The 10,924-nt window shown below is 36.0% G+C and overlaps 2 protein-coding genes across 2 annotated transcripts; both read right to left on the reverse strand.

Annotated features, from left to right (window-relative positions):
• Nucleotides 1–2,908: 2,908 nt before the first annotated feature.
• Nucleotides 2,909–5,436, reverse strand: LOC115984409 (clustered mitochondria protein-like). Its single transcript, XM_031107440.1, has 5 exons — nt 5,265–5,436; nt 4,995–5,152; nt 4,805–4,912; nt 4,608–4,679; nt 2,909–3,713 (listed from the first exon to the last, which is right to left on the reverse strand). The coding sequence occupies exons 1-5, from the start codon at nt 5,434–5,436 to the stop codon at nt 3,411–3,413; spliced, it is 813 nt and encodes a 270-aa protein (XP_030963300.1). The 3' UTR covers nt 2,909–3,410.
• A 1,734-nt stretch (nt 5,437–7,170) lies between these two features.
• LOC115986993 (clustered mitochondria protein-like) lies at nt 7,171–10,596 on the reverse strand. The gene is made up of 5 exons (XM_031110430.1): nt 10,399–10,596; nt 9,885–9,941; nt 9,765–9,805; nt 8,891–8,924; nt 7,171–7,290 (listed from the first exon to the last, which is right to left on the reverse strand). Exons 1-5 carry the CDS (start codon nt 10,486–10,488, stop codon nt 7,174–7,176), a joined length of 339 nt encoding a protein of 112 aa, XP_030966290.1. The 5' UTR covers nt 10,489–10,596; the 3' UTR covers nt 7,171–7,173.
• Between the last annotated feature and the right edge of the window lie 328 nt (nt 10,597–10,924).

Genomic DNA, 10,924 nt, shown 5'->3' on the forward strand with positions numbered 1-10,924 from the left:
CACACTCTGTCACATCACAGTTGTGGCAAGAAGTTGTGAAAAATTATGTAGTCGTAGATTTTTCACACAAGAGATTTGACTTTTTGTTGATTTCAATATCATTTCATAATGTTTTTGCTTGAGTCCCAAGATGTAAAATTATATTCATCTGTACTTGATCATGGAAGCTTTGAGCTGTAAGAGAGCTATTCTCTGTTTCTCCCAGCAACCAAAGCACCCATTAAAATCTAATTGAACAAAACTAACACCACCCACCACCTAAAAACAAAAACGTCCCAACTAATCTAAGTTTTCTTTTCCTGAATTTCTCCATACACACGGTGATTTGTTTTCTTTCGTCCTACTCAAGAAGACCACACTCAAGAAGAGGCCAAAGTCTTTGGTTTGAATGTTGCTGATCCTAATTTCGTATCTTGTACTATCTTGGAAAATGTTTCATTATGACTAGTCTATTGATACTACTAGCTTTACATTAATTGAGAACACCCAAACTCAAGAAAATTAAGGCCAAAGACTTTTGGGGCAATTGTTAGGCCATCCCTTCACTTTTCCCTCTTTTTGAAGACTTGGACTCAACTAAAAATGCCAAGACCTTAGTCCTCATCAAATTAACTACCTTTTATGAATTCATATTTAGTGCTTTCTTGGAAATTGTTTCATAGTAAATGCTAGTCTATATCACTAGTATTAATTTTTTTTGGTAAGCATATCACTAGTATTATGAACTTTGCACCTAGACTACAAGAGTTGAAGACTTTGACATACATTGTACCGGTTTGGATTCAACGTTTACGTTTTGCGTTTGTGTTTACTCATTTCCGGCTTTTTTTTTCACGTGTTTCAGTAATGCGGCTACTGTTCATGAACAGTAGCCGCAAATATTGACTTTTCAACCATGAATGGTATATCTGTGCACTGTTCACGGAACCACAAATATCACTTTTCAGCAACTTTTTCATTAAAAATGGGTCACACGATACTATTCACACATTTAAAAATTATTTTGCTACAGTGTTTTCAGTTTCAACAAAAATAAGCTCAATCCAAACGGACCCTGGGCAAGACCACTTAAGCCATTGCCTAGGGTGGCAAAAATTTTAAATTAATAATTATTTTTTATAATTAAAAAAATGTGAACTCCCTCACTTCAAGAAGGCCTCTAAAATGGTGGGAATAATAAAAATCCAACTCATTTAAAATCCTAAACTTTTTAACAAAAATAAAATCATATGAATGCATCAAATTATCATTAAAGTTAATTTCTCATAACGACTTTAGATTTCAATTTTTTATATGTCCCTCTCCCACACAATGGAAATGTCAATATTAGCCATCCAATCTTTCACATGACCGTACACCAAATAATCTCTCTCTCTCTCTCTCTCTCTCTCTCTCTCTCTCATAATCAAATTGGAAATTAGATGTCAATTTTGTTTTCACCATGTATCACTTTATTTAAGGTAAATAAAAAAATCATTTGAAAAATGTTAAAAGTAGATGTTAGAAAAACTTAAATTTAAAAATATAATCAGTAATTTTGTATATCAAAAAGCTTGAAAAAAAAAGAAAAAAAGAAAGGTACACCATAATAAGACTGTCTTATAAGATAATTTGACTGTATGCGTCACTGATCTCCCACAAAAGTAACATGGCATAGCTTCCTCCAATAAGGCATCTCTAGGATTTTTTTTTTCTCTTTAAATAAAAAGTTTCTCATCATTTATATTAAACTAAACAAGGTTATTAATTTCTTATTGTTTCTATGAATGTGACTTTTGCTAAAGATACGTATCAGTGGAAAGTTATAGTGGAGAAGAGTTGAAAAGTTGTTTGTTGTTATGTCATATTTTTGAATTAGACAAGGTGCTTTTATTGGTTTGAAGTGCTACATCAATTATACACCATGATTACTTAATAAATTTTCCATAATATGGAGGCTTTTCTTTATAAGAACCATGAATTTTAAAGCTAAATTTGTATCTTGCCTTCCAGAAAAGTGTTTCATATATACATCATGATTACTTAATAATTTTCCAGGATATGAAGACTTTTTTTTTTTTTTTTTTTTTATAAGATCCATGAAATTTAAAAGTAAATTTGCATCTTACCTTCTTGGAGAGTGTTTCATAGTTAATACTTGTCTAGAACTTTGCATTATTTGAGATAACCTAGACCGCGATAGTTGAAGACTTCGCACCCTATCATATATTTCCACCCACCCCTTGAGAGTTTTTATTTTATATTTTTTTCAACCAAAAGACTACTCCTCTCATATTTGTTTGTCCCCACCTGAGAACCCACATGCTGTAAGAGACATGCAACAATGAGACAACCTAAAAAGATAATTTTCTATACATAGAGGTGATCACATTGTGCATCTCTCTTAAAAGGAAAATAACCCTGGAATATCAGCTTTTAAAATTGCTCGCAAATGTGGCTTTAATTTCTTCCCACAAGGCATCTCTAAGAATTTTTTTTTTTATTTTTTTTATTTTAAATGATGAATACTCATCATATTTGCTAAAAGGGATTGTTCTTAATTTATTACTGTTGCTACGAATGTGACTTTTGCTAATGGTTTGAATGAGTGCTACGAATGTGATTGTTGCTATTGGTTTGAATGAGTGCTACATTAGGAGTTGAAAAGTTGCCTATTGAACTTATGTCATATTTTGGAATTAGGTAACTAGTTTTTATTGATTTGGAGTACCAACTCAATTTCAGTTGAGTAAAATTTTCCAATGAATGGAGGATTTTCTTCATCAAAACAATGATTTCTAAAACTATACAAAACAGAGAATCAAAAAGAGAGCTGATTCTCAAACAAAGGAAATAAGCTCATCTCATTTTTGAGGGAAATTAACACTGTTTTACATATTAAACATTGAAATGCTTTCACATGACGCCCCAAAATTGCTCAAAATTTAATTAAAAATCAAAAGATAGGAAAACTGACAAGTTCATTCTTCAGTCAATACATAGAAGAATATATTTAATCTATTGGTTGGCATGATCTCCGGAGTAAATGACCCTGATTATTGGTTAAAACGAAAAGGAATACCTGTCAGTCAACGGGCACATCTCAATACCCTTTATAGCTTCTGAGATCCACAGATAAACGGGATTGTTCATCACTCAAACAACAAAACAAAAGACTCTGATGCCATATTGGAAATCATTCCAATTCTCATAAATAAATAAGGGGTTTTCTTACCGATCAGCGTAATCTCAACTGTGCAACAATTCAAGCAGCAGCTTTGGCTTTTGCTTTTTGTTTCTTGGCATCCAATGCTGCTAAGCCTGTGCCCAATCCAACAGGAGCCTGATCTTCTTGCCATGATGTCAATTCATCATTTTTGGAATCCACTGGGCCATTTGAAGGATGGCCATTGGCTTCCTTCTTCACTCCATCAGTTTCCCCCACCTTCTGCCGCATCAGGGGTCATACTTGAATTGATAATATTGAGGAGTTGAGTAAGTGGTGGCATAGCTTGTATCGGAACGCCATGTGGACGTATCAAGAGGCCCCTAGCTGCAGCTTTCTTTCTGACTTCAGCTGCTGCACGGGCAGCTCTTTCATCAACTCCCCTCCCTCGAGGAGGATTGTCACCAATTATTGCAGCATTAAGAGATTTGTTGACAGAGGTTCCTGAACCCCCAGACCCTCTAGCTGTTGTAGTAGCTTGGAATGCCTGTATTAAGTCAGGATGGGCCTGTCATGCAACATCAAATATCAAATGAGAAATTCTAAGTACCCACCAAAAAAGAAACAATATATCTTTTAGGGAAGTTAGGACAGCTCCAAGCAAGAAACAAGCACTTGATTGACACCTAGAAGCGTTTTACAGTTCTCAATTTTTCTTTTTGATAATTCAATACTTGGGGGTGGGAAATATGAACCTTGGATATCTCCGTTAAAAACACTAAAAGGTATCAATTGAGCTACAAAGCTCTTCGCAATTCTTACTTTTTCCTTTTTTTCTTTGGCCAAAATACACTGTTAATCCCTAAACTTTAATCCATGAACAATTTTGTTCCTAAAGTTTTAAGTGCTAGATTTTATCCCCTACAAACTTAAAGAAATCCTTTTTAGTCCCTGGAAAGCTTAAAGTTTAAAAGTGATCACTTTTAGTCCCTAATGTGTCTAATTGAGTGATGACATGTCAATTTTTAATTTGGTCGCATCATCTGAGTAAAAGCAACATTTTTAAACTTCAGGGGCTAAAATTTGTTGTGCGCTAGAATTATAAATAAAAAATAAAAAATTTCTTGTGTACTAAACTTTAGGAGTTGACAGTGTATTTAAAGCCCTTTTCTTTTAACAAAAAAAAAATAATTTGGAAAGGAATCCATCAAGGGATTTTAATACGCTATGCTGTAGTACCAGGATAAAAAGACCTGGTTTTTAAGAACACAAAACCAGAAATGTAGGGATTGTAGACACCATACAGAGAATGAGAAACAGACCGTGCAAAAAAGGAAAAAAGCATGAGCGCAGGAAAGCATTTATATCTATCAAGCAGAACCGGTTCTGAGATCTGATCCCTTCCCTTTCATCTTGGATAAAGATGAAAATGTCCAGACCAAATAAGTAGAAACAAAAGTACCTTCAAAATATCAATAGCTTTTTGAGCAGAAGCTGCATTCAAAGCTTGGCCTTTTTGCTTTTGTGCATTCATCTGTCAAACAAGGTTTACAAAATTCAAAAACCAAAAGGGAATACAAAATCTTGTTAAGAACACAAAACAACTGTCCAAGAAATTCTATCACAAGTTCACATCTACTCAAGGAGATCTTATATTACCTGTAACTCACGCATCTTAAATGTTTTCATCCAGTTTTGGGAGTCCCGTGTCCTTGAATCCTCCTCACCAAGTTGTTTGACAAGTATATCATAGGTTTTCTTCTCATGCTGGCATGCCAAAGGCAATAATTAGTGAATTATAATTAATTGTATCCCAATTATAAAAATTAAATTTTACTAAGGCACATACCTGGTGAGAAAGCTTGAAGGCACCCACACAATTGAATGCAATGGCAAGAGCATGATAGCATATAGCAGTTTGGATATGTTCCTCACCTAGAAGCCTTTTATTTTTTTTTTTCAAAGCTTCTTGTAGATAACGAAGAGCTGTGTTCATATTTCCAATGTCTTGGTACCACAATTGAATGCAATGGCAAGAGCATGATAGCATACAGCAGTTTGGATATGTTCCTCACCTAGAAGCCTTTCAATTTTTTTTTCAAAGCTTCTTGCAGATAACAAAGAGCTGTGTTCATATTTCCAATGTCTTGGTACATTGTTGCAACATTTATAAAAGTTGCAGCGACATCAGGGTGATCTGGGCCTAATGACAAGCTTAGCAAGAGCAATGCCTGAGACATGTGCCGTAATGCAAGTTCTGTTTGGTTAAGTCCATGGTAGAAAAGAGCCATATTGCGAAAACTGCAGTTAACCAAGAATTAGATCTCTATGTGACTGTAAGAGTTAATGGCCCCATCCCAACTGTGTAGATATTGTCCACTTTGGGGCCTATACTCCTCATGGTTTTGTTCTTCCCCAGGTTGTGCTGGGGAAAAAGCCTCTACACATTGAAAGGAGGTTATTTCTTATAAACACATTCTCATGTGCTTTCCTAGATGATGTGGGATTTCATGGAATGTAAGACCCCCTTTTTTAGGTCACTAAAATCTACCCCACTTACGGGCACACGCGTCCTCGCGTGTGGGGCCCACACTTCCAACTAGGGCATGGCTCTGATACCATCTGTAATGACCCAAGGAAAAGCGCTAGCTACATCTGCGCTAGACCTCAAAAGGACTAGTCACAATTGAGGCTCCTTGTAATTGTCAATAAAACCTAGATCTACCCAGTAAATACCCAATGTGGGACTCATCACATACCCACACACATCACACAATTAATCAAATTGGGCTATCACAATCTCCCCTACTTAAATCCCTAACGTCCTCGTTAGGGTCCACTTTGTGGGGTAGTGTCTCTGAGCCCACATGAGATTACTGGGCCGACTTTGATACCATATGTAACGACCCAAGGAAAAGCGCTAGTCACATCTGCGCTATACTTCAAAAAGACTAGTCACAATTGAGGCTCCTTGTAGTTGTTAATAAAGCCCAGTTCAACTTAGTAAATATCCGATATGGAACTCATCACACACCCACACACATCACACAATCAAGCAAATGACCCTCCTTTTTGGGTCACTACAATCCACCCCCCTTACGGGCACACGCGTCCTTGCGTGTGGGTCCCACACTTCCGACTAGGGCATGGCTCTGATACCATCTGTAACAGCCCCGCCCCAACTGTGTAGATATTGTCCATTTTGGGGCCCATACCCCCTCATGGTTTTGCTCTCCTCTAGGTTGCGTTGGGGAAAAAGTCTCTGCACATTGAAGGGAGGTCATTTCTTATAAACACATTCTCATGTGCTTCCCTAGGCGATGTGGGATTCCATGGAATGCAAGACCCCCCTTTTTGGGTCACTATAAATCAAAGGGTTGCTTGGACGCCAAAGAGAAAACAAAATTTTCTCCTGTTAATACACAGAAATAGAAACAAATCTTTTCTTTTCTTTTTCTGATAAGTAATACATAGAAACAAATCTATTTCATGTTACACATGATTTTCTAACTCATTCTGAAAACTGCATCCACTTTGATTTCATTATGAATCTGTCTAGGATCCATTTATTTTACTGAAACTAAAATTTTTTTGTTGAAAGTACTGTAGATAAATGTAATTAGTTGAAATAGTACAGTAGAACCCATGAATAGTACCAAAAAGTATAGTGGAACCCATGAATAATAGTAAAAATAAGCTGAATAGTACAATAAGTTGGCAAAAATAATCTTGCCAAACAGACACTATATGAGAATTCTTATTTTTTTTTTGGTAAATTATGTACACATAAAGTGGGTCTTGAACTCATGACCTCACCCTCCAACTTGCACTTAGAACGAAAGGAGTCATTTGAGAAAAAGCTCATTGGCTAATATTTGAAATAGTAACTTGTGGTAATTGAAATAACCACGTCCGTAATTGTTTTTTTTTTTAAATTTTTTTTATGGGATAAGTAAATAACTACGTTCAATGAGTTTATATCACCAAACATTACAAATTGACAGATACCATCCAAACACCTCAATGCATTAAACAAAAGAAAAGAATAGAAGAGCATGCCTATGAGCAGTGTCAAGGTGGTCCAAACCTAGGCACCGTTCATTTATTATCAGTTCCTTGTGCTGTTGCATTATCGCACCAGCCATGTAGTGGCGACTCCAGGAATTTTATCCAAAGTATTCCTATTTTACTTTGAAAAAATTTCGGGTCATTTCAGTCTATTTCAAGTGTTTTGGGACGTTTCGGTAAATACCGACCGAAATTCAAAATTTGGCCGGTATGAAGTTTGTGCTTAAAAAAAAAATGTTCTTAAAATCAAAACAAATTTGCATTTTGTACATCCAAAAACCTCAAAAGGAAAAAAAAAATGAAAAGAAAATAAATGAACAAAGGTTGCTTACAATAAACTATAAGTTCGTTTGAAATATTAATAAAATTATTAATTATTGTTGTTTAGTTGTTTTATTAATTTGTTTGCCTTTTATAAACTATAATTTGTTATATTATTGTTTCATTAATTATAAAATTATTAATTATTATTTAGACTAACATAATTTAATTTGTTTGTCTTTTATAATGTATTGATTAATTAAATTATTTATTATTAGGATAATGAGCTAGCTGCCAATCAGAAAATTTCACAATCACAAATCACAATAACATTACATTAAAAGGCAATATCTAACCAACTTACCAACACCAACACACACCAACCAACGGATAAGAATCATAAGATAAAACCAAATTAAAAAAGTCAAAAAATAGGCAAAATGTTAATAAACTTAAAAGTTTCACTGCTTCAGCCAATCACTCCGATAAAGACTTAAAGTTACTCTTAAAGAAAAAAGAGAGAGAGAGAGAGGCACTCTAAGACACAGCTTCATTTCATTTCAGATTTCAGAGAGAGAGAGAGAGAGAGAGAGAGAGAGAGAGAGAGAGAGAGAGAGAGAGAGTCGGAGAGAAAAAGTGAGAGAAATACCTTGAGGGAGCACCGGAGCAGCCGAGCGGGGAGGCCAGAAGAGTGAAGGCTGAGGCTAAGGTAGCGTAGTGACCGTCGAGTGATGTGCGACGCGATGTGCGAGCGATCTCCGATGAGCGACGATGTGCTCTAGACTGCGACTGGACCGATCTTCGATGAGGGGCGAGTCGAGTCGGGTGACGATGTGCTGGAGTCTGGACTGCAACAGTGCGACTGGACCGATCTAACTTCTGAGGGGAGGTGTTGCTCACTTGCTCTGTTGCTCTGTTTTTAGGTTTGCTTTAGCTTTAGTGATTTCTGATGTACTGATTTACCGATTTGAGGTTTTTGATTTGGTGATCTTCTCTGAATTGGGGTTTTGGGTTTTTATTTTATTTTATTTTATTTTTTTAAAAATCCGTGGGTTTGCTTCTCTGTAATCTGTTGGCTCTGTAATCTGTTGGGCGGGTTTGCTTCTCTGTAATCTGTTGGGCTCTGTTGGGCTTGCCGTGGGCTTGATGTTGGGCTGGCCGTCCGTTGTTTTGCTTTGTTACAATTTTTTTTTTTTTTTCAGATTTTAGTTGAAATTTTTTTGGGCTTTTTTTTTTTTTTTTTTTTTTTTTTTTTTTTTTTTTTTCTTGATTAATCTATTTTTTTTGTTTTATTTTTTTTTTTTTAAGGGTAAACAAATAAAAAAAATTTAATTATTATATATAAATTTTTTTTTTTCAAGTCAAGGTGTTCCTGGGAATACCCTGACCATAACGTGGCCCCGCCACTGTAGCCATGTCTCCTGCATGATACAAAACCATGGCAAGATACCTGAAAAGTTAAGAAGGGGAACACCAGTCAAGCTAAAGAAAATCATAAACAAATTGTCATATTGATCTGTTTTACTTTCATAAGTGCATATCAATTGTGGGGCCAAAGAAATTGTGGCCCTGGCCCAGGCCCAGTTTATCCTAGGGTCCACGGCCCAAGAAGAGGAGAGCCATGGCCGAGGACGACCTCCTGCTCGGCACTTCACTAAATGCCCAAAGAAAGGAACGAACTGAGTGTAGGGACAGGGCAAGGAAAAAAGCTGCCAACACAGTAACACGGAATTCGGCGTCTGACAAGCCCATACTCAAACCCATGCCCATGCGCTTTTTCCAGTAACTCCCAACCACTCTAGATATGGGTCGACTGGACAGGACTGCTCCCCAAAAAGGAAAAATTAACATGTGGACGCAAAAAGGGGAATGGAACACCAGTATAAAAGGGGGAGAGTTTTTTGAGCTAAAGAGGCGGAGCTAGCCCATACAACATTTTCCCGGAGGAACTATGACCAAACCGCTCACCTATGCCTAAGGTCATACCTTTCAAGCCCACTCTCTACAAATTCATTGTTGAGGGTCTTTTGGGCCAGAATCGCTCACTCGCTGGGCTTGGGCCCCAAAATCCGTCCCTTACATCAATGAATTGAAAATCAATTTTGTAACCAAATAATAGCTAATTTAAAGATGCATAATTTTATAATCAGTCATGTCTTGCAAGGGAACATTAGTGCCTGACAGCTATGATCAAAATCAAAGTACAAGATGCATAAATTTTTATATCATTAAGATCAACCAAACAATATTAGCAACAAATATGCAGAATCATTTTAGTTGAGATGTCTACCGACAGCAATTTGCAACTTCCCAATGCATTGGTCCAGTAACCTGCAACTCAATTAAAAAAAAAAAATTTATAAACCATACCAAAGGAACTCAAAGAGGGCAAAATAGTGGAATAACATACCTGCTGAAGTATTGAAAATGCCTCAGAAAATAATGTGTAGGCTTCACTAAGCATTCCCTGGCACAAAGAGTCACTCAACTAAATAACATATCTTTCCATACAAGAATATGAAATAAAAAGTCATGACGACAATCACTGAGTAGAATTTTTAATTTTCTGCAATAGGTAGTCGTGTGTAAGTTTTCATGAAATCTATCTCGACTGGTTCTACCTAGTGTACGTTCTATCTTAACAGATGCCCTGGAAAAACTCCTTTAAAGACTCAAATAACTCCAAAATGCATTATATGCTTTTTCAATAGTAAATAATAGCTTAAAACCAATGTTGATTCAATTTAAACCAATTTGACCGAGCATTATTATACTCAAGATGAATATCACAATTGCCACCAAATTCGTGATCCTAAATTATTTTTGGGATTGTAAGTTTTTTTATGATTAATGTGGCATTCTGTTGACTAGACAATACATATTCATGTAAGGATCTCAACAATAGAGTAAATCACAAATCATACCTCAGCCAATTGGACTTTACCCGTTTCCAGAAGATCCTTGGCTTCTGAACATAAGGGAACTGAATGTTTCACTACAGGTTGGAGATTCATGATGTCGGACGTTTGGAAAGGTGCTGCAGAAGTAAAATCATATTTGCGAGCTGCAATAGTTATGCCTACCTGTAAAGAAAACAATATTCAAGCAAGTTGTATGCTATTTCAGAAGCTTAAGCTATAGAAATATTAACATGAGATACACGATTAGTTTCATTAAGGCAGATAAATTTTAGCACTTGAACTAACTAGAATTGAGCAGGGCTGCAAAACAGGAAACTCACATATACAAACTAAATCAAATTAAGCAATCCCAGGGCCCAGCATATTAAGAATTTAGGTGGCTGTACCCAGGTTCCAATAACTAATCTTATTCCACAAGTACTTATCAAAATAGGCAGTGTATACCAAGAAAAACATATTAGAAAAGTGCTATTTCAAAGTGTTGGACGATAGCTAGTTTCTAGAAGACCAGCTAGTTTGGCAAGTGTGG

This window comes from Quercus lobata, chromosome 4 (assembly GCF_001633185.2).
Source record: "Quercus lobata isolate SW786 chromosome 4, ValleyOak3.0 Primary Assembly, whole genome shotgun sequence".
NCBI lineage: Eukaryota > Viridiplantae > Streptophyta > Magnoliopsida > Fagales > Fagaceae > Quercus > Quercus lobata.